The sequence below is a fragment of the Phoenix dactylifera genome, unplaced genomic scaffold (assembly GCF_009389715.1).
Source record: "Phoenix dactylifera cultivar Barhee BC4 unplaced genomic scaffold, palm_55x_up_171113_PBpolish2nd_filt_p 000675F, whole genome shotgun sequence".
NCBI classification, from domain to species: domain Eukaryota; kingdom Viridiplantae; phylum Streptophyta; class Magnoliopsida; order Arecales; family Arecaceae; genus Phoenix; species Phoenix dactylifera.
Genome location: NW_024068062.1, coordinates 204,802 through 229,594, shown reverse-complemented (window position 1 = coordinate 229,594; position 24,793 = coordinate 204,802). Strand labels below are relative to the sequence as shown.

General features: G+C 41.2%; 1 protein-coding gene and 1 long non-coding RNA gene across 2 annotated transcripts in view; both read right to left on the bottom strand.

Moving 5' to 3' along the window:
• The window catches only part of LOC120106896, a 42,051-nt gene extending 22,947 nt beyond the window's left edge, over window positions 1-19,104 (bottom strand). Inside the window, exon 1 of the mRNA XM_039119991.1 lies at window positions 18,399-19,104. Coding sequence (XP_038975919.1) covers window positions 18,399-19,104 — 706 coding nt within the window. The remainder of the gene's footprint in view (window positions 1-18,398) is intronic.
• Window positions 19,105-22,232: 3,128 nt separating this feature from the next.
• On the bottom strand, window positions 22,233-24,440 carry LOC120106898. Its single transcript, XR_005508889.1, has 3 exons — window positions 24,114-24,440; window positions 23,694-23,821; window positions 22,233-22,753 (listed from the first exon to the last, which is right to left on the bottom strand). It is a non-coding gene; the product is annotated as an uncharacterized LOC120106898 (long non-coding RNA).
• Between the last annotated feature and the right edge of the window lie 353 nt (window positions 24,441-24,793).

Genomic DNA, 24,793 nt, shown 5'->3' with positions numbered 1-24,793 from the left:
CCTTGGTTTAAGAGGACAACCAACTAAATGACACACAACGACCTATACTTGATATAGCTATCGTCCAATTGACAGCTCATCATTTGGTCGCGAACTGATTTAAGGACTAAATGATAAAACCTCTTTTATCCACTAAATTAGTCCTAAGGACTTCATCACAATACACAGAAGTTCAATTTGAAGATGTAACACTTGTGATGAATAGAAAATTGCCAGAATAATTTTTTATTCATTTTAATAAAACATATACATAATCCAATTTCTTACAATTAAAAAAAATTGGCTTTGGGACACAATTCCCAACAACTCCCACTTGGACTAAAGCCAATTTGTACAATATCTTATACCCATCTTTGATTTGTGATAATCGAACTCCTTTACAGAAAGAGCTTTAGTGAATGGGTCAGCCAGATTTTCCTTTCCATCGATCTTCTGAAGATTGACGTCACCTCGCTCCACGATGTCTCGTACAAGGTGGTAGCGACGCAGAATGTGCTTGGTTCTATGGTGAGACTTTGGCTCCTTTGCTTGTGCAATGGCTCCAGTATTGTCACAATACAAAAGAACTGGACCATTGATTGAGGGAGCAACACCAAGTTGATTTACAAGCTTCTTGATCCAAACAGCTTCCTTTGCCGCATCTGATGCAGCAACATACTCTGCTTCGCATACGGAATCGGCTACTGAATGCTGCTTGGAACTTTTCCAGCAGACTGCTCCTCCATTCAGGGTAAACACAAATCCTGACATACTCTTACTGTCATCATGGTCTGACTGAAAACTAGAGTCTGTAAACCCTACAAGTTTTAAGTCAGATTCTCCATAGATTAACCATTGGTCCTTAGTATTTCTTAAATACTTAAGGATGGTTTTCACCACCTTCCAATGGTTCTCACCCGGATCAGACTGATACCTACTCGCTACTGCTAGTGAGTAAGCAACATCCGGTCTTGTACATGTCATGGCGTACATAATAGAACCTACTGCAGAAGCATATGGGATTCTACTCATACGCTCTCTTTCTTCGGAAGTTGTCGGACAATCTTTCTTAGAGAGAGAAATTCCTTGGCCTATCGGAAGATAGCTCTTCTTGGAATGCTCCATGTTGAACCGCTTCAACATAGTGTCGATGTACGTGGATTGGGACAATCCAAGCAACCTCTTAGATCTATCTCTATAGATTTTCATCCCTAGGATGTAGGATGCTTCTCCCAGATCCTTCATGGAGAACTGTGATGACAGCCAGAGTTTCACATTTTGTAATGCAGGAATGTCATTCCCAATTAAGAGAATGTCATCCACATACAACACAAGAAATGTGATCACTGAACCGTTAACCCACTTATAGACACAAGGTTCTTCTTCGTTCTTAACGAAGCCATATGTTTTGATAGTTTTATCGAAACGTATGTTCCAACTTCGAGAAGCTTGCTTAAGTCCATAAATGGACTTTTGTAGCTTGCATACTTTGGACTCGTCTATGGATGTGAAACCCTCAGGTTGTATCATATACACCTCTTCTTCCAGCTCTCCATTTAGAAAAGCTGTTTTCACATCCATTTGCCAGATTTCATAATCCATATATGTTGCTATAGCTAGCATGATCCGAATAGATTTTAGCATTGCCACAGGGAAAAAAGTTTCGTCATAATCGATACCATAACGTTGACGATATCCCTTGGCAACCAGACGGGCTTTATAGGTCTCCACCTTTCCGTCTGCGCCTCTCTTTCTTTTGAAGATCCATTTGCACCCTATGGGTTTTATCCCTTCGGGTGGATCAACTAGTGTCCATACACTATTGATTTCCATAGACTCCATTTCGGATTTCATGGCATTAAGCCACAACTCAGAGTCGGACCTCTGCATAGCATCCATATAGGTGATCGGATCCTCATTGTTCTCATCGAGCTCAATAGGATCCGCGTCATGGACCAAGAAACCGTAGTATCTATCCACTTGATGCGGTACTCTACCGGATCGCCTTAATGGTGCTTCTACATTGGGCTTCGAGTTTGATCTAATCAAAACCGATTCTGTGGGTTCAGTAGATTGTGTTAAATCTTCCACCTGCTGAACTTCACTAAGTTCAACCTTAGAGGCAACAATTCCTTCACCAAGGAATTCCTTTTCCAAAAATGTTGCCTTAAGTCCTACGAACACCTCTTGTTCATTAGGAAGGTAAAAGTAATAACCCCTAGTTTGCTTGGGGTACCCTACAAAATAACACTTATCGGACCTAGGACCCAGTTTGTCAGTTTGAGAACGTTTAACATAAGCCGGACATCCCCAAACCCTAAGGTATGAAAGTGTCGGCTTACGCCCAGTCCATATCTCATATGGAGTCTTCTCAACAGACTTACTTGGAACCTTATTTAGTATTATACACGCAGACTCTAAAGCATAACCCCAAAAAGATAGAGGCAGACTAGTAAACCCCATCATGGATCGAACCATGTCTAACAGAGTTCGATTCCTCCTTTCGGATACACCATTGTGCTGAGGTGTTCCTGGAGGGGTCCATTGTGAGAGAATCCCATTCTCCTCTAGATAAGTCAAGAAATCACCGGAAAGGTATTCTCCTCCTCGGTCTGACCGAAGGATCTTAATACTCTTTTCAGTCTGTTTTTCTACTTCATTACGAAATCGTTTGAACATTTCAAATGATTCCGACTTATGTTTCATCAGATAGACATACCCAAACCTGGATAGGTCATCTGTGAAGGTTATGAAGTAGGATAACCACCTTTGGCACTTACGTTCATAGGTCCACATACATCAGTATGTATGAGGCCAAGAACATCGCTGGCTCGTTCACCCTTTCCTGAAAAAGGTGACTTGGTCATTTTACCCAGAAGACAGGATTCACAAGTTGGCAATGATTCACAATCATTGATTTCTAAAATGCCTTGTTGGGCTAACCTGTTTATCCTGTTTTTGTTTATATGACCAAGCCGGCAATGCCATAAATAGGTTTCATTGACTTTATCTAATTTAGGGTGTTTATTAGATGTGTACATTATATTCACAGGCAATGATAGAGTATAAATGCCATATTTCATTTGTCCACTGAAAATTTTAGTATCATTCAAAATGATATCACAAAATCTTTCATTTACATAAAAGGTATAACCATTCTTGGCCAAAAAGCCTACAGAGATGACATTCATCAAGAATGCTGGACAAAAGTGACAATCATCTAACATAACTACTCCAGACTCAAAAAACAACTCAATGACTCCCAAAGCTAGGACTGGAACAGATCTTCCATCACCAACATTTAGGAATCGATCGCCGTTCTTGAATCTTCTACTTACTTGAAGTCCCTGCAAAGAATTGCAAATATTAATTGGACTTCCGGTATCTGATAGTCAACTTTAAAGACTACGCAATAGCACGTATCTGGTAGGATAGTGATTACGGGTATCGATCCACAGGGATTGGGGTATAGTTATTTTTCTTAAAAATAAAAATATTTAAAATGATGAATTTGTGAAGATTATTAAACTAAACAATTCAATAAAAGAAATGCAATTAAAATGATATCAATTTGAGGGAACCTAGGGCAAGGAATTCACCACTAACATCGGAACAAGGGTTATTTATATTTTAATTTATTCTTGGATTAACATGCAAATTGGCTACAAGCCTAATAAGCATTCGAATAAAATTTCACAAAAGTAATTTGGGCATAATCCATCTTCAGTTGGCATGAAATGTCTACCCTAATCTAAGGTGGTAGCACATCGCATCTTCCCTAAGCATGGACTATCTTATATTTACTTAGTGATCCTGAAGAACAGTTGTATAAATATCATATTTAAAATCACAGAAATTAAATATGAGATGAAATAAAATATTCATTAGAAGCAAAATAAGGTTTATACAACTCCAAGAATAGAAATCAAAATATAAAAACCCTTGGCCCTTTGTTAGGGCTACATCCGGCCCTGGAGAAGAGATTAGCCCTGCATGGAGTTGGAGACGGCAGCAGCAGCACAGCAGTAGGCTCCCATCTCTTCCTTCATGATTTCTTTCTTTGAAATATTCCCGAAATACCTGAACTCTTCTCTCTCCCTTCCCTTTCTCTTATTTTTAATGCTTCCGTGGGACCTGCCTCCCAGAGATTCGATGGCCGAAGGAAGAAAGCTCTCCTCCTTTTATAGCTTCACCAGCACCCCACCCTCCTTGATTCTCTCCTTTGTGGTTGATCCGAACGGTGAGAGGGTAAGGATGAAGCTGAAATTTGTTGCTGCGGGAGATCCGGACGCGGGAGAAGTTGGAGCTGAATTTCGTTGGCTGAAGTCGGCTTGATCCTTGGAGCTCGGATGGCGAGGATGTGGACGATGGAATGAGTCTCACGGCTATGTGGAGATGCCGGAAGAATCGGAAGAATGAATCGCGGATATGGGGAAGATGAGCTGGGGCATGATCCACGGAATGGGGAGATGTGATCCGGAAGAAGAGGAAGCTGTTTGACTTCCTTCGGCTGGGAAGAAGCTGAACCGAGGAAGCAGGGGGGTTCGGTTGGCAGTTGAGATGAAGCTCGCGATGGGATAAAGTTGATTTGCGAACGGGTTTGTGGTGTTGGTTGGGATTTTGTGGGAGGAGGGAACGGGAGAAGGAAGATCCTGGGAACAGGGGAGCTGGAACGGACGTGGAAGGAATCCGAAGGAGATGGTTGGTTTGGTGGAACCGTGGAGCTGGGATTTGATTCCGAAGCAGAGGAATGATGCTGTTGAAGCTCTTGCGGATGAGGTTGATCCGTGAAGCTCGGGTTGCTGGGAACAAACGCGTGAGCTGGGAGAAGGTGATCCGGAAATAGGGGAGATGAACTGGTTCGGATTTGGAAGTTGGGGAAGATGGAACGGCTGGGAACGAACTCTGTTTTGGGATGTTGATCCGGAAGACGTTGGAAGATCGCATGGACGAGCAGCTGGGAGGATGGAATCGGATCCATGCTCACGAACGGGATGAGATCTGGGCGTTTCGGAAGGTGGTTACGGCTGTGATGTGGAGCATTGGTTGCGGGAAGGAAGCAGAGGAGGCTTGGGAACGGTGGGATCAATCAGCTGGAATTTGAGTCTATCCCACGGGCGAAGAGGAGGGGAGATGAGGTGTGATAAGATGATATGAGCTGGGGATTTTATTTGGATGCTGGGATCTAGCGCAAGAAAAGTGAAGGCTTGAACTCCGTTTTGTTAAGCTGGGAGGTAACGTGGAAGTTTGGTTTTGTTCATGGGATACAGGACGAAGTCGGATCACGGAGGAGATGGGATCTTGATACTCGGTTCTGAACGGAGGAAGATGATCTAGTCTTTGTTCCACGCGCTGAGAAGGGGACTTGGGGATTCGGTTGAGCCAGGAGAATGGGAAACTTTCTACGTGGAATACGTAGAACGCCCTGTTCTTTGGATGCACACGGGAGGTTGGTTTCAGTTGGGAACAGAGGATCTTTGAGAGTGATGCTAGATTTAGAACTGTGAACGGTTGCGGCTCTAATCCGGAACAAGGAAAATAATGTGGAAGATGAACTCGGGCGTGAGGGATGATGTGTGAATTAGAGATGGGATGAGCTTTGGGATCCGTGCGATGATAGATGATATGCTTTGAGATCTGAGAGACAAATAACTGAAGGGATTTGAGGAATTGGATCATGTGGAAAAAGAGTTGGAACGAGTCAGAGGGTCTTGATTTGCGGGATGCATGCGATTTGGGTTCAGAGATCATCCTAAATCAATTCGACTTGACCTGCATCCATTAGACTCAATCAGTAAATAACTAAGTAAAACTCGAATTACCTTTAATAATTTATTAAAATGCAATGATGAAGGTAACACAATTTTTAGTTAAATTTACAAAATATGTGAATTAAAATAATGATAAGTGCTATGAATAAGATATTAATTTATGCATTATTTAGCACTTATCACACCCCCCAACCTACATTTTGCTAGTCCTCGAGCAAAATAAAATAAATTATAAAAAAACTAACTCACTTTCGCAGGAATCGCGATTGCATTTACCGTATGCAATAAGGCTTTAAACCCTAGGTGGCCCTAGTGGACGAGTTTTGTCTCGTGAGGGTTTCCGGCTCAGATACCCACAAACTGCAGTCGAAAGAATTTATTTTATAAAATCTAATTTCAAATGCATAAGTGCCAAAAATTTCAAAAGCACACAAAGTTTTAATTACTAAGTCAGCCCAAATCCTAGGTCAGTATGCAATTTAAGTTGAAGTCATTAAACTTCTGCTAGGGAGTTGTAAGACTTCTTTATACTTGGGTGCTCGGTGAAATCTGGACCATACACAAGCTAAGGCTTAAGATCCCCAAAATACTGCTAAAGCTGGTAGTTTCCAAGAATTGGTCAGATATGACCTAATCACTGATTCAAAATCATCCTACCTTGCAGGATTTCGAGAGTTGTGGATGTTTACTTTAATACCTCATGGGCTTTATCTGTAATGTTCCAGTTTACTCGAATTTTTACAATGACGGCTTTCACACTATCGTCTTTTTCAAGGTCAATATTATTTTCTCTCTTTTTTTTTCTTCTTCTTTTTTTTTATAAATTTTTTTTATTTTATATTTATTACGCACTTTTACTCTTGTAATGATTCCTCCATGTAACGAGCATTCAGTCAACAGTCCCACACCAAATGGCATAAGGTGTTGGGCATCAAGACTCCCCTACGGACCTATGCTCGGGTTCCTCATTACAAGCCCGCTGACCTTTGACAATAGGTAGCCCTTTTCGATGTACCTGACTAAATTCACTTTTTTTTTTAACAGTAAATACGGAATAATAGTGAATTAGATAGGAATGATTCATCAGGACTCAAGGTTGCTACTAGACTTAGTAACATAATGTTGAACCTAATCCTTAGAAGTGCAGGCCATGTGTGTTGTGAAATTCCAAAGTAAAAATTATCTTACAACTCGCTAAAAGAATTTTTAGTGAAAAGAACTCAAATTGACTTATTCCTGACTAATCATTGGGCTTTTTAGATTTTATATACTTTGTATGTTTATCATTTCAGCACTAAAGCATAGAAATTAGGGTTTTTTTTTTTGAAATTCATTTTTTTTTTCACTTAAAAAATGTGAAAATGCGAAGAATTCCTTCAAAAATTCAAATCCTATTACCCCCCAACCTAGATCAGACATTGTCCTCAATGTTTTTTTTTTTTTTTTGAATATTATATTATTATTTTTATTGTTTAATATATTTTTTTTTTATTTTGGACGAAAATATGATGCATATGGAGGATAGAAGTATTTTATCGTAGTTGTATCAGTAACATGAGGGATCCTGTTAAAAAAAAAAAATGCGACAAGAAAATATGCAAAAATAACCTACGAGAATTGGGTTGCCTCCCAACAAGCGCTAAGTTTAACGTCTTCAGCCAGACGCAGTACAACTTTATCAAATCATACCGGGTTCATGCGGAGTTCTCCAAGGAAGAAAATTCATGGGAAACTGATTGTCGGGCAGAAAATTGACTGCTTCTATGGTCTTTTCTATAGTAACGTCAAAATGGGTCAAGCATGTTTTCAGAGGGTCATCTGCTAAAATATAAGGAAGGGTTTCTTCTACAAGATCGTCCATTTTATCTATTAGGAAGCACTCAACTTCCTTTGCGGGTTGATCAGAGGCATGAAATATATTTAACTTGACCTTCAATTGGTTGATCACCCCAGTTCTACAATTTATACTTGCATTGGCTGTAGCTAAAAAGGGACGACCTAGAATTATAGGGATCTGTTTCTTAAGATTAGGCACAGGTTCCATATCAAGGACGATAAAATCGACTGGGAAATAGAATTTGTCTACCTTGACTAGGACGTCTTCAATTGTTCCTCGTGGTATTTTTACAGATTGATCAGCCAATTGAAGGGATACCGAGGTTGGTTTTAACTCTCCTAACCCAAGTTTCTCATAAACTGAGTAAGGTAAAATGTTGACACTTGCCCCTAGATCTAAGAGTGCTCGATCAATGAAATTATTTCCTAAGACACAGGAGATGGTGGGAGCACCAGAATCTTTGAATTTTGGAGGGGTGTTGTGTTGGAGGATGGAGCTCACTTGTTCAGTTAGGAAGACCTTTTTAGGCACATGTGTCCTAGATTTTCGCTTTTGGGTACAAAGGTCTTTGAGAAATTTGGCATAGGAGGGAACTTGTCTAATAGCATCAAGAAGCGGGAGGTTGATTTTAACTTGTTTGAAAATCTCCATCATCTCCTCTAGTGAAGTTTCCTTTTTGCCAAAGGGAGAGGGTGAATTAAGAGCTTCAGGAAATGGGACTTTTGGAATATGAGTTTGGGCAGAAGCTGGAAGAGCTGAAGAAGAAGAAGGTTTTGGATTTTCATGTGATACATTTCGCTTTTCCTTTTTACCTTCCTTATTATTACCCTCCCCAATCTTATTGTCTACTACACGTCCACTCCTTAGGGTAGTCAGAGCATTGGCCTGTTCATGATGAATTGTATTCGGTTGATTTTCTTGAGCCATGTATTGTCCCCTAGGATTACTCACTGGTTGGCTTGGAAGCTTTCCTTCCTCTCGCTTGTTCAGTGCATTAGCTAGTTGCCCCATTTGGGATTCTAGCTTGGCGATAGATTGCGTGTGAGAGTGCACCAATTGTGTAATGGTTTCCAAACCTTGAAGGGAGGTCAACACTTTCTCCTCAAAGGCTGTGTTTCTTTGGGGTGCTGGAGGAGTGTGTTGAAATTGAGTCGAAGGACGGTAGGGATTAACATTTTGGAATGGTTGAAAGTTTTGGGAATAAGGCTGGGAAGTATTGGAAGTCTGCTGCTTCCAAGAGAAGTTTGGATGGTTGCGCTACCCCGGGTTATAAGTATTAGAATACGGATCATTACCCGGTCGGGACTGTGCTTGGGCAGCATTTACTTGTTCTTGCACAAATTCAGGAAATTGTGCTGCCGAAGGGCACTCAAAAACAGTATGAGACGGACTAGAACAGAGAGCACACACTTGTGCTTGGGAAAAGTTTGGAAGCTGTTCTCTAGACATTAGCTGGTCCAACTTGCGGGATAGTGCATCTACTTTGTCAGATAGACCTATGGACTGGCTAACTTCATATATGGTTCCTTTTCTTTGAGAACTTGGGGGTGCTTGACGAGCGGAGGAAGCATGGTGGAGGAAATTTTCATTAAGGTTCTCAAACAATTGCCATGCCTCATGTTCACTTTTAAGCATGAAAGTACCCCCACAAGAAGCATCAACCATTTAACGATTTCGTTCGGATAGTCCGTCATAAAAGCATTGCACTAATTGCCTGGGTATTTGATGATGCGGGCATTTTCGGAGTAAGTCTCTAAATTTTTCCCAAGTTTCATGGAATTCTTCCCCATCAGATTGGGAGAAGCTCGTGATAGCACGCCTAAATTGGTTTGTTCTTCCTATGGAAAAATATTTCTTTAGAAATTCATGTTGCATTTGAGCCCATGAAAGAATGGAATTGGCTTCTAATGAGTGGAGCCATTGTTTAGCTCTATCTTTAAGGGAAAAAGGAAACAACCTAAGTTTCAGAGCATCATCAGTGAAGTTCTGAATTTTGACAGTAGTGCAGATCTCAAGGAACTCATCCAAATGTTTATATGGGTCTTCATTGTTAAGTCCATAAAAAGAGGGAAGCATTTGGATGACACTAGACTTAATTTCAAAATGTGCAGCAGCGGTGGTATCAGGTAGTCGAATACAAGATGGAGAGGTATAAATGGAAGGAGTGAAGTACTCCTTTAGGAGTTTGGGTTGTTCTTCAGCCATCTCTATAAGTGGTGTAGATCCTATGGTTCTATAGGTCCGGATTTCGGCTCGAAGGGTCCTAATAGAACGCTCTATTTCAGGGTCAAAAGGTGCTAATTCAGGAGATCTGGAACGACACCCTAGCATACACTAATACTCCTCTGATCAGTACAGTCAAGCATGCACTAAAAAGAAAAACACATCAATTCCTTAAGTTCACCCTAAAATCACTAGACAGCTCCTAACTGGTTTGAAGAGGGCACCTAAGCCTCCAATCCGGTCTAATGACTGAGCTGACCAGGTAAGCTCCCAGGTAAGTGGGGGGGTCACGATGCGTTGCAAAGGTCCCACTTAAAAACCACTTGCCTCGAACAGATGAACTGTCTCCCTTAAAGGGACAAAGCTTGCCTAGACATCAACTGAGCCACAGAGCGAAATTGGTGCAACTTTCGGTGATCTTCGTCCTATTGAGCTCGAATGTCCCTAGGGGCCAACGTCTAATTGATTTTAATTAAGGTAAAAGCTATGTGAGAATTGATTTACCTAGTTTGGGCAAGAATCTGGTGATGAAATCCAGTTCTTATCTTGTTGGGGTGATTGCCCTTACTATGTGCAAATTAATTGGTGTATGTGTATCAAGCATGCATTCACACTTTTGCTGAATTTAAAATCAAACAATCACCACACAAGGAAATTTAAATAAGAAAGGTTTAGATGTTACCGAAGGGAATTTCCCCAGCAAAAATTTTGTGCTTTAGAGCAAACCTTTACAGCCTCCCTTTTTCAATAGTTCCTATTTCTGATTGTCCCAAACTTCCTCTTTGGTTCCTGATCAAATAAAAATCAAAAATTAGTAAAGGAGAGAAAAGAGATAAGAGAAATAACAAAAATAGAAAATATTTTTATTATATATTTTTTTGAAAGTTTTTTTTTTATAAAAAGAAAAACAACTATGCTAACAATCCCCGGCAACGGCGCCAAAAATTGATAGTCAACTTTAAAGACCACGCAATAGCACGTATCTGGTAGGATAGTGATTACGGGTATCGATCCACAGGGATTGGGGTATAGTTATTTTTCTTAAAAATAAAAATATTTAAAATGATGAATTTGTGAAGATTATTAAACTAAACAATTCAATAAAAGAAATGCAATTAAAATGATATCAATTTGAGGGAACCTAGGGCAAGGAATTCACCACTAACATCGGAACAAGGGTTATTTATATTTTAATTTATTCTTGGATTAACATGCAAATTGGCTACAAGCCTAATAAGCATTCGAATAAAATTTCACAAAAGTAATTTGGGCATAATCCATCTTCAGTTGGCATGAAATGTCTACCCTAATCTAAGGTGGTAGCACATCGCATCTTTCCTAAGCATGGACTATCTTATATTTACTTAGTGATTCTGAAGAATAGTTGTATAAACATCATATTTAAAATCACAGAAATTAAATATGAGATGAAATAAAATATTCATTAGAAGCAAAATAAGGTTTATACAACTCCAAGAATAGAAATCAAAATATAAAAACCCTTGGCCCTTTGTTAGGGCTACATCCGGCCCTGGAGAAGAGATTAGCCCTGCATGGAGTTGGAGACGGCAGCAGCAGCACAGCAGCAGGCTCCCATCTCTTCCTTCATGATTTCTTTCTTTGAAATATTCCCGAAATACCTGAACTCTTCTCTCTCCCTTCCCTTTCTCTTATTTTTAATGCTTCCGTGGGACCTGCCTCCCAGAGATTCGATGGCCGAAGGAAGAAAGCTCTCCTCCTTTTATAGCTTCACCAGCACCCCACCCTCCTTGATTCTCTCCTTTGTGGTTGATCCGAATGGTGAGAGGGTAAGGATGAAGCTGAAATTTGTTGCTGCGGGAGATCCGGACGCGGGAGAAGTTGGAGCTGAATTTCGTTGGCTGAAGTCGGCTTGATCCTTGGAGCTCGGATGGCGAGGACGTGGACGATGGAATGAGTCTCACGGCTATGTGGAGATGCCGGAAGAATCGGAAGAATGAATCGCGGATATGGGGAAGATGAGCTGGGGCGTGATCCACGGAATGGGGAGATGTGATCCGGAAGAAGAGGAAGCTGTTTGACTTCCTTCGGCTGGGAAGAAGCTGAACCGAGGAAGCAGGGGGGTTCGGTTGGCAGTTGAGATGAAGCTCGCGATGGGATGAAGTTGATTTGCGAACGGGTTTGTAGTGTTGGTTGGGATTTTGTGGGAGGAGGGAACGGGAGAAGGAAGATCCTGGGAACAGGGGAGCTGGAACGGACGTGGAAGGAATCCGAAGGAGATGGTTGGTTTGGTGGAACCGTGGAGCTGGGATTTGATTCCGAAGCAGAGGAATGATGCTGTTGAAGCTCTTGCGGATGAGGTTGATCCGTGAAGCTCGGGTTGCTGGGAACAAACGCGTGAGCTGGGAGAAGGTGATCCGGAAACAGGGGAGATGAACTGGTTCGGATTTGGAAGTTGGGGAAGATGGAACGGCTGGGAACGAACTCTGTTTTGGGATGTTGATCCGGAAGACGTTGGAAGATCGCATGGACGAGCAGCTGGGAGGATGGAATCGGATCCATGCTCACGAACGGGATGAGATCTGGGCGTTTCGGAAGGTGGTTACGGCTGTGATGTGGAGCATTGGTTGCGGGAAGGAAGCAGAGGAGGCTTGGGAACGGTGGGATCAATCAGCTGGAATTTGAGTCTATCCCACGGGCGAAGAGGAGGGGAGATGAGGTGTGATAAGATGATATGAGCTGGGGATTTTATTTGGATGCTGGGATCTAGCGCAAGAAAAGTGAAGGCTTGAACTCCGTTTTGTTAAGCTGGGAGGTAACGTGGAAGTTTGGTTTTGTTCATGGGATACAGGACGAAGTCGGATCACGGAGGAGATGGGATCTTGATACTCGGTTCTGAACGGAGGAAGATGATCTAGTCTTTGTTCCACGCACTGAGAAGGGGACTTGGGGATTCGGTTGAGCCAGGAGAATGGGAAACTTTCTACGTGGAATACGTAGAACGCCCTGTTCTTTGGATGCACACGGGAGGTTGGTTTCAGTTGGGAACAGAGGATCTTTGAGAGTGATGCTAGATTTAGAACTGTGAACGGTTGCGGCTCTAATCCGGAACAAGGAAAATAATGTGGAAGATGAACTCGGGCGTGAGGGATGATGTGTGAATTAGAGATGGGATGAGCTTTGGGATTCGTGCGACGATAGATGATATGCTTTGAGATCTGAGAGACAAATAACTGAAGGGATTTGAGGAATTGGATCATGTGGAAAAAGAGTTGGAACGAGTCAGAGGGTCTTGATTTGCGGGGTGCATGCGATTTGGGTTCAGAGATCATCCTAAATCAATTCGACTTGACCTGCATCCATTAGACTCAATCAGTAAATAACTAAGTAAAACTCGAATTACCTTTAATAATTTATTAAAATGCAATGATGAAGGTAACACAATTTTTAGTTAAATTTACAAAATATGTGAATTAAAATAATGATAAGTGCTATGAATAAGATATTAATTTATGCATTATTTAGCACTTATCAGTATCCAATACCCAGGTAGTAGAATCATAAACAGAAAAATTACAAGGTGTTATCATATAATTACCTTGTGCAGCAACTGTTTGCTGCATTTTCTTCTTTGGCCTATTTGGATCAAGGGACGCTAAATAAGCCGGACAGTTCCGCTTCCAGTGACCCTGCTTTTTGCAGAAGAAGCATTCTGCCTTACTCTGATCAGATTTTTGCTTCATAGTCTGTTTGGGCTTAGAAGCCCCAGCACGAACTTTATTTACCTTCTTTTTCTTTCCTTTCTTAAAGGAAGAACGACCTGCAGAAGTTCCACCCACCACATTCACCGACCCCTTAAAGAGTTGGTGATCCTTCTCATAGGTCTGCAGTAAACCTAGCAATCCATGATAGGATACTGCAGGTTTAGTCATTCTATAATGACTAAGGAAGGTCAGGTAGGATTTGGGAAGTGAGTTCAAAATAGCATCCTTGCCCAATTGCTCGTGCAAAGGAAAACCAAGTTTACTCAGGAGATCAATTTTCTCGACCATGTACAATACATGTTCTGTGATTGATTCCCCTTCCCTCATGCGGGCATTGAAAATCGCACAGGAGGTCTTATGTCGTTCGACATCATCAGGTGTCCCGAAAGACTCTTTCAACATTTGAAATATTTCCACAGGCTGTGCTTCTTCGAATTTACGACTAAATTCGTCATTCATCGAAGCCCTCATGATGCAGCGTACGGTAGTGCGATCATTAAGCCACTTCTGATAAACGTCTCTGATTGCACGTGGTGCATTTGCTGCAGGTTCCTCAGGTGCTGGATCCAATATCACATATAGGATCCGCTCGTGCTCTAATACAATTTTCAACTTCCGATACCAGCTATCGAAGTTAGGTCCATTAAGTTTATCGTTGTCTAAGAGTGTTCGGAGGGACAAAGAGTTAGCCATATCTGAAAGGAAAAAACCAGAGCTAATTAGTATATGATTTATTTTAATTCTAAAGACTTGGACTTCAGTCTAAAGATTTCTCCCACTATTTTAGTCAAATTTTTAGCCTCTACCTTTAATTCGAGGAATTACTTTAATTCCTTAGCGGGTACTAGAATCCACATGGACTGTATACAGGCCCGAGGAAAGCTCGGCCAACCCATATGCATCTAAGGGTAGGTACATTACCAATTATTTCTCTAAATAATTTCTAGTATTTTATTTTGCCCCAGGTGGTAATCAGTAGGCGGAGGCCTCCACTGAAAATCCTGGTCAGATCCAACCATTAATGAACTAACTCGATGACACTACCTAATGTATGATCAGGCCCGAGGAAAGCTCGGCCAACCTAATCACAATCAGATAGCTCAAAGAGCTATCATATAATGAAGGATAATTCCAATATTCAGATGAACACCAGACGGAAGCGTCCTGCATGTCCAACTGAAATACTGGACCAATTATCATCCATTTTAATGGGAGGCTATGACCTAGTTATCTATATAACTATATCATTTTAAGGACCTAATAATTTAGAGGATTTTAGAGAGACCGATAATTCTATATCCTCCCACTGACTGCACTGAGTCATATAGAGGACATAGAATTTCATTGGTCTATGGACATCTAAATCAGTCATACTGATTTCCTTATTGACATGGGTGAGTACCAAGTCTCAAGATATCTAAATCAAAACTTGAACGACCACATTGGCCAGGTAAGAGAGATCACGGGAGGGTTCCGCCATTAACCGTCTTTCCTAGACACCAACAGAGTTGGCCAGGAAAGAGGTAGCCCCAATTAATAACCGTAGATCCAACTTGCCTTAGACACCAAATGGTATGTCAAGTTGATTTAGATAGTCATTGAGAACTCAGGCTCGACCACTGAGCCACAATCAGATCCAATTGAAGTGTTTGGACATGATCAACTAAACTATTGAGTTTGATCAAATTAGAAAAATGAATTTAGTCTAATACAACTATTGATTCCAATTCAATTCTAACATTAGGTCTAACCTAATCAACTAATCTGATTGTGCTAACCCATGCCCCAAAACCCATGTTCAAATTTAAATTTTAATTCGAATTTCAAATTTTGAATTTTAAATCTTTATTTGAAATTCAAATTTTAAATTTTAAATTCAACATTTAATTCTTTATTAAATGTATTATGATCATGGATTCAAGGTGTCAATTTATTCCAAATATAAACAATTTATATTTAAACTTTGTGGTCATAATAAATTTAAACTGAAATTTCATAAACATCAATTATGCATAATTTCACAAAAATAAACTATTTATTTTATGATACAAATTAATCTCAATTTTGTGCTAGGACAACCTTTTCACTATAAGGGGTTAACCTTATAGCAGGACAACCTTATAATTCAGCACAAGATTGATATTTTATCAATAAATCTAGATCTAATCTAAATTTTAAAAATTAAATCATGCATAATTCTAGATATTATAGGCCAATTGCATCGGCCAACCTGGCTCTGATACCAATTGAAGGAAAAATATCCCCATAAAATCCGATAAAATCGGATGCCAGGTCAGAAAATCAGTTTTAAAATTTTATCTATTTATTTATAACAGGTATAAATAAATAACATAACTATATTATGTTTACCATACCTCGATCCCGCAGCGGAAGATGGTCAAGGTACTCAGGAACAGAATCTGGTACAGGGCCAAGTGCTGGATTAGATACTGGATCAGATGCTAGATCTGGTACTGGATCGGGAACTGGATCTGGAACTGGATCTGGTGCCGGATCTGGTACTGATGGATCTGGTGCTATGCGAGGCCCGGATGTACGGACCCTCTACTTCACACGCACGCCAAGAAATGCAGGAAGGTAGGATGATGTCTGTATAGTGCAAAAACCCTTTTGCAAATAAACCCCTGGAAGAAAAGAATTTCAAAAATTCCTTCTTCCCTTTTTCTTTTTCTTTCTTTTCCTCTTTCTTCCCGTTTCCTTTTTCTCTCTTTTACAGGCTACTCAAAAGATCATGAATCTCCCCTCTCCCCAGATAAAATCTCTAGCTCAGAATGAAGAGAAAGCTAGCCTATTTATAGGCAAAGACAAGGCTGAACCAGGGAAGAGAAAACGCCAAAAGGGAAGAGTGAACACCAAATGTTTCATGATTTTATTGAATTTTTTGAACCGTTTGATTTCAATTAAATCAGTCCTATATTAAAGAGGTTTCAAAACCGAAGAGACACGTCTCTTCGGATCTTCAAATGGTAGCCGAAAGAGGGAAGATCAAGCGGCCTTCGATGTGTTCGGAAGAAGAAGAAGAACGCGGTCCACGGGAGAAGGTTTGCAGAAAGATTGGTCCATTGAACCGAGGAAGAAACCAGAACGTGTCATTCAATTAGAGGGGCAAACAAGTAAATTTCCATCAAATTTGACTTTTCTTAAATGGGTTAATTCAAATGGGCTTGGGTCCATCATTGGTTCTAAACCAAATTGAAGACCAATTTGAAAGATTTTGGATCCGGAAAAATTCCACATGAATCTGATTCATGTGAACTCCAATTAGTTCAATTTTCAGATCAATCCAAGTCACACTTGGACTAGAATAAATATGGAATAAATTCTAATAAAATCATCATTAAGCCCAATTCATCCAATTCAAAACCAAACTCAACAAATGAGTCCAAATCAATTTCAATTACATTAATTGAAACTTGATTAAGCCAGAATACAGACATAATTAAATACACATCCATGAAATTCAGTATGTACCTCATGTTCAGTGCTAGCTGAACATAGACAAAACCAAATCTCAAATGACCCACAATTTAATTCTCAATTAAATTAGATCAAGTCCTTCCTACTTAACTTGACTTATGTGCGTGACTCCGATAGGTTCGAACACTAAGCCAGTAGTACATGGACTACTCCATGCACTAATCGAGGTGACCATCTAGCAATGATACCCGACGTCCGGATAGGTCGAATATGCAGAGCAACATTCAAGAACTTAGACGTATGGTTGTTGCATAATTCATCCCTATGACCATCGATGCTCAAAATGACCTCAGAGAGGACTGTCGACCTCTGGGTCCGGTCATCCATAGTGTATTTCAAATAATCAAATCAAGTGACCTATCACTTGGTTTACCCTGGCCAAGGTTTTACTGAATTGAAATACAGTGAGACATCAACTCCTAAAATCTGGAGCGGTCAATCCCATCTTGACTCATACACAGACTTTGCGAGTACTTGACTGCACCCAGCATCCTTCCGATCCCTGAATTAGAAATTCAGGTCATCCAGTGCCTAAGTACAGTGAGTTGCTTGCAAGTCACTGTGACAGTCTCAGGTCTAAGGGGTACTTATGTCCACACGCTTTGCGAGCTAACTCCCGACAGTAGAGTGCTACGCAGGTGAGTCACTGTTCAGTGACGATGTACTCCTACATCTCACCTATATGCCATACCAGTGTCTCCACACTCCTTGGTTAAGAGGACAACCAACTAAATGGCATACAACGACCTATACTTGACATAGCTATTGTCTAATTAATAGCTTGTCAATCGGTCGCGAACCAATTTAAGGACTAAATGATAAAACCTCCTTTACCCACTAAATTAGTCCTAAGGACTTCATCACAATACACAGGAGTTCCTATTTGAAGATGCAACACTTGTGATGAAAAGAAATGCCAGAATAGATTTTATTATTCATTAAATAAAACATATACATTATTCTTACAAAAAAATTGGCTTTGGGACACAATTCCCAACAGTCTGTCACTTGGGGTTGCCGGCAGAGGCTTAAATAATTTGTTTAGAGGATGAGACCCCCCCTCTAAGAGGTCCCATCCTCTCCATTCCTCCCTGCTCTGGGACTGGCCGCCGCCCCCTGTCTCCGGCGCGCCGGCATCGGCTGCCAGCAGGGAGTGAGGTAACCCTTCCCTGTCGGTCTTATCCCTTCGTTTTTTTTTTTTTAACCATTATAATAATACTGCCCACAGTGAAATTTGGGCCCAAACCCTTAACTGGGCCTATTTCTTATTGGGCCTAGTAGGTTGTGGGCCCGGACATTACATCCTATCCCCCTTAAAATAAATTTCGTCCGTGAAATTATACATACCTCTATCTTCGAAGAGCTGGGGGTAACTTTGGCGCATCTCCTCTTCAAGTTCCCAAGTGGCTTCCCGTTCAGTGTGGTTGGCCCACTGAACTTTGACATAAGGGATGGTACGCCTCCGAAGAATTTGCTCCTTCTTATCGACGATGCGCAGAGGAGCTTCCTCATAGGTCAGGTCTTCATTTATCTGCAAGGGTTCATACTGTAATACATGGCTGGAATCTGGGATGTACCTGCGTAGGAGGGAGACGTGAAAGACGTCGTGTATTCCTGATAACTCTGGAGGTAGGGCCAGCTTGTAGGCGACCTTGCCCACTTTAGCGAGAACCTCGAATGGGCCGATGTAGCGAGGACTCAGTTTACCGTGCCGCCCAAATCGGGTAACACCCCTTGACGGAGAAATTTTTAGGAAGACAAAGTTCCCCTCCAAAAATTCCAATTCTCTCCTGCCTTTGTCAGCCCATCGTTTCTGTCTGTCCTGAGCGGCTTGTAGTCTCCGCGTTATTAGCAGTACCTTATCTCTAGCACTCTGGACCAATTCAGGACCGAGTAGTTTTCGCTCTCCGACCTCATCCCAATGCAGAGGAGATCGGCATTTCCTTCCATATAGAGCTTCATATGGTGCCATTTGGATGCTGGAATGGTAACTGTTGTTGTAGGCAAACTCTACCAGAGGTATGTGGTCGTCCCAGCCTCCACCTAGGTCCATGGTACAAGCTCTTAACATGTCTTCCAGGGTCTGTATTGTTCACTCTGACTGACCGTCGGTCTGGGGGTGGTATGCGGTACTGAGCCTCAATTCGGTACCCATGGCCTTCTGAAAGCTTCCCCAGAATCTGGATACAAATCGGGGGTCGCGATCAGAGACGATGCTCACTGGCACTCCATGTAGGCGCACAATTTCATTAATGTACACTTGGGCCAGCCTGTCCAATGAGGTTCCAACCCTAAAGGGTAGGAAGTGAGCTGACTTTGTGAGGCGGTCGACAATCACCCACACTGCGTCATTCCTTTTTACTATTCTTGGAAGCCCTGTAACAAAGTCCATAGTAATATGCTCCCATTTTCATTCTGGAATCTCCAATGGCTCTAGTAACCCTGCCGGCCTCTGGTGTTTTGCTTTTATCAGCTGACAGGTCATGCATCGGGCAACATACTCAGCTATTTCTCTTTTCATACCCTTCCACCAGTAATGCTCTCGGAGGTCCCTGTACATCTTGGTACTGCCGGGGTGAACGGAGAAGCGGGATTGGTGGGCTTCTTCTAGAATTTCTTTCTTTAATTCCACATCAGCTGGGACATACAATCGATGACCGAACCTCAGGGTACCATCTGAGTGAATCTGGAGCTCGGGTCGTAACCCTTTTTCCACTTCATCCTTGAGTTGACCTGTGCGTGCGTCAGACTGCTGAGCGATCTTTATTCTGTCGATCAGTGTCGGCTGTATCCTTAGAGTGGCCAGCAGACTTTTTGTAGTTTGTACAATTACTTCAACCTGCAGCTTATCAAGATCTTTCTGAACCTGTGGCTGGGTGGTGAGTAGTGCAGATGAACTTACTGCTGACTTTCTGCTTATAGCGTCAGCCACCACATTAGCTTTGCCTGGATGATATTTGATATCCAAATCATAGTCTTTTAGGAGTTCCAACCATCTTCTTTGTCGCATATTCAATTCTTTCTGAGTGAATATGTACTTTAAACTCTTATGGTCAGTGTACACTTCACAATGCTCTCCATAAAGGTAGTGCCTCCAGATTTTCAGGGCAAAGACCACTGCAGCTAACTCCAGGTCGTGGGTTGGATAATTCTGCTCATAGGGCTTTAGCTGTCTAGAGGCATAGGCTACTACCTTGCCATTTTGCATTAATACACAGCCTAGCCCGGTTTTGGAAGCATCACTATAAATAGTAAATTCTCCATTTGTGGATGGCAGAGTTAAAATTGGAGCAGACACTAACCTCTGTTTTAACTCCTGGAAGCTCTTCTCACAACTGCTGTCCCAGATAAACTTGGCCCGTTTTTTGGTTAATCGGGTCAAGGGAGTGGCTATTTTGAAAAACCCTTCCACAAACCGTCGGTAATACCCGGCCAGTCCCAAAAAGCTTCTAATTTCTTTGACATTGGTGGGATGAGGCCAATCTACCACTGCTTCTATTTTCTTAGGGTCTACTGACACCCCATCCCCGGAGATCACGTGACCGAGGAATGCCACGCTGCCCAACCAGAACTCGCATTTGCTCAGCTTGGCATATAACTTTTTCTTCTGAAGGGTCTGTAGTACCATTCTTAAATGAACTTCGTGCTCTTTCCTGCTCCTTGAGTAAATCAGTATATCATCAATAAAGACTATCACAAACTGATCTAAATTCTGCTTGAAGACTCTGTTCATTAAGTCCATAAAAGCAGCTGGAGCATTGGACAGTCCGAATGGCATAACCAGAAATTCGTAATGCCCATACCTGGTTCGGAATGCAGTCTTTGGCACGTCATCGGGCTTGATTTTTAACTGATGGTAACCGGACCGCAAATCTATCTTGGAGAAGACTTGGGCACTTTGCAGCTGGTCAAACAGGTCGTCGATCCGGGGCAGAGGATATTTGTTCTTTATAGTTATCTTGTTTAGTTTCCGGTAATCGATGCACAGCCGCATGCTCCCATCCTTCTTTTTTACAAACAGTACTGGAGCTCCCCATGGAGACACACTGGGTTGAATGAACTTTTTATCCAAAAGCTCTTGTAATTGTGTCTTTAATTCTCTGAGCTCAGCAAGGGCCATTCGATAAGGAGCCTTGGAGATAGGTCCTGCTCCAGGGGTGAGGTCTATAGTAAATTCGACCTCTCGATCAGGGGGTAGTCCCGGTAACTCTTCAGGAAAAACATCCGGATATTCTCTGACTACCGGAATATCTTCTAGTTTGATTTCCTTTTGGGTATCCGTGACACATGCCAGGTAAGCCGTGCACCCCTTTCTGAGTGCTCTAATGGCTCGCAAGGAAGAAATGAAATGTACTGTCGGCTTACATTGAGGGGGCGTATCGTCATTCTGAAAGAAGAATTCTGGTTCTCCTGGCATTCGGAATACCACTTTCTTATGGTAACAATCAATGTGGGCATGATACCGGGACATCCAGTCCATCCCCAAGATGATGTCAAAATCATGCATGTCCAGCTGTAGAAGATTTGCTTCTAATTCTTTTCTTCCCAACTGAATTATGCAGTTCTTGTATTTGGTGTCAACTATCACTGTCTCTTGAAGGGGTGTGGCTAGGGGTGGCAATCGGGTCGGGTCAGACATAAACAGGTCGGGTCAGATACAGATCGGGTCAGAAAATCATAAACCTGAACCTGACCTGTTTATTAAACAGGTCAGAAATTACAACCTGAACCTGACCTGTTTATTAAACAGGTAACCCGACCCGACCCGTTTAACCTGTTTAATAAACAGGTAACCTGTTTGCCCAACCCAACCCGACCTGTTTAACCTGTTTAGCCCAACCCATCCTAACCCGACCTGTTTAACCTATTTGCCCAACCCGACCCGACCTGTTTAACCTGTTTGCAGTAATTAAGAAAATTAGTTGAAAAAAAGATTGCTTGCCCCTTTTTGTTTCCTTTAGGCTTTAATTTTTGTTTCCTTTAGGATTTAATCTGTTTCCTTTAGCAAAGTACATCACATTTGAACAATATGCATGGTTACCAACATAGATATAGGACTGCCTGCATCTTAAACTTTCTTCTGAACTTTCATGTTCTTTTTGTTCACTTTTTCTTGGCATACCAAAAGCACTAGAATAAATTAGCTCTAGCATGCAACAGAATGTTAAACATGTGCAGACATTAGACATTGCAAATGTTTGGAAGTGATAATCTGCAGAGTTGAGCTAATAACTGCAGCTTAAATAAAAGGAGAACATCATTGCAGCAAAGTGCAAAAGAGTACACATATGACACAAGGTTTGAAACCTTTTACATATATCTGTAATTCTGTATAGGAATTTTCATAAGTCAAACCATGTAGCAACATCATGGTCTGAGAGATAATAATAAGAATGGCCACGAAGCAGTAGTGCCTCCAAATTATCTTCATCTTGTTTAAGTATGTATCCAGTCGCTGAAATAGTGAAATAGCACTTGAGTAGTCTTTCAATGTTAACAACAATTTCACCTTGAAAATTTTTGCCTGCAAAGGACACGCTTCACTGAAGTAAGGTTGCAGCTTATTGGTACAATCTCTATCTAATTTAACAAGCAAAGACAAACATCAGTAATCCATAAATGGTACCCGTAAGCATCCTGGAGAAAAGACAAGGACAATTTTGTCAATATAATCCAAAGCTTTTGAAAATCATGAAAGGCATCTGAGATACATGAGAGGTTAGTGAAGCAACAAATGTAAATCATAAGATTTAGAGGCACAGAAAGTGCTGAAACAACAATATGCAGTAGAGACCCATGGAACACAGTTTAGTTTGTTTTATGAGCAGAAGCAACTCACATAATATGATAGAAGAAAGAAATGTAGTGGACCAGTAATATACAGAACCTACCCCAGTGACACTAGCACATAGCATGTAATCCACACCAGAATCTTAGAAACAAAGTGACCAAACATAACAAGTTAAACTGATTTGACCGAGGGACACAAATGGCATAACAAACAAACAGCATAACAAGCCTAAATTACAACAGTATAACCACAATGAATCAAGAAAACAACAAAGATAAAAATAAAAACAACAAGACACAACAATAACTAAGGCGACACTTATCCATAAAATTGAGATGGTCTCTGTTAATGCAATAAGGAGCAATCCTTCAACAACATCTATGCATGGAAGAGGTCCAAAAGACAGAGAAAAAGGAAAGATTTCACAGAGGGAATTACTACTATAATATTATCTGCAAGACACAAAGAATAAACCAGAGGCCAAACTTAAGAACTTTCTCAGGGGAAGCCAAAATTTAACAACAACCAACAAAACCAACCTCCACAAATACAAGTTTCAAAGACCACGCATGTTGAAGAAAAATCGACCAGCAACCACAAGGCGGTATGGAATTTCATTGATCTCTGCTCTCAAGGAATAAACAAAGCAGTACTTCAAATCAAACAACAGATAATGTTCTCACATAGTTGATAGGTCAGCTAAAGGATTTAGTGCTATCCTTGGGGTAGCAGTATGCTCAAGAAAATACCGTATGACACTTAAATAATATCAAATGGAAATTAAAACCCCGTCTTGTGCTCATGCTACCAAATCTCAGAAAATTCCAATCAGCGCCAGGCAAAAAGCACACCTTTTACCAAATTAGTATTACAGTGCAGATTCACAAACATGAGGTAGATGATAATCTTATTTAAGATCCAAGTAAATGGAATTGCTTTCGGCAATGAGAGAGATCCAGCTAATTCCAGGAGCTTCCACCTGAAAGCCAGCAAATATATTTATTAATTTAATAAAAAGAAGTCGATGAATAGGATCAGCATTTTTTTAAAAAAAACAGTATCTTGGTCATTTTATCAAGTTGTCAAAAAAAAAAAAAAAGCAAATAGTCGATCTTCTTAAATCCTTCCTGAATGCTACTACGTTGGAGGTTGAAATCAAATGTATGGATTTTAAACCCGGGTAAGAAAATAAGTAGCATTGCAATATTGCATATAAAAAGAGAGAAAGAAAATCGATGATTTAACTCCGGAAAATGGATGGATGAAATCACCTCTCCTATCCAAGAAACGGTTCTCAACTCTATTTTCTGGGCCGATCCGCCGTCCGATCTAACGATCCTAGGGTTCCAAGCTCTCACTCCACTGAAGAAAGAAGCCGGAATCGGAGAACACCGAGGACCAGAAGAGCAACAACTTCACAAAGAAGGAAAAAAAGTAACGAAGCTCTCACTTCATCGGAAGAACTGCTGATCCAAAAGAAAATCTTCAGAACCTTGTGAATAAAAATCTAAATCAAGTGAGAAATCCTTGCAAAACTTGCTTAACCTAGATCGATTGAAACCAAAAACAAAAGAAAAGAAAAATAAAAAATTGGGGCAGTAGCGAAATTATGAGAACATTTAAATACTAACCACGGCGATCTTCCCCTCCTCCTAACCGCGGGGATCTTCGTCTTCCCCTCTTCTCAGACTCGGGGCGATCTTCTTCCCCTCCTCCTAACCGCGGCGATTTTCCCCTCCTCTCGGACCCGCGTGCTCGGTGCTTCCAACTCCAAGCCCTCGCACGACACGGCCGCATGGCTGCACAGTGCACGGCGAATAGAAAAGGGTTAGGGACCTAGGGTTTGTGAGAACTCCTAGTGATTAAAAACCACCTGATCTTAGATGAACGGCAGCAGCCCAATTACAATCTAAACGAGTTAAACGGGTTAAACGGGTCAAGACATTTAAAA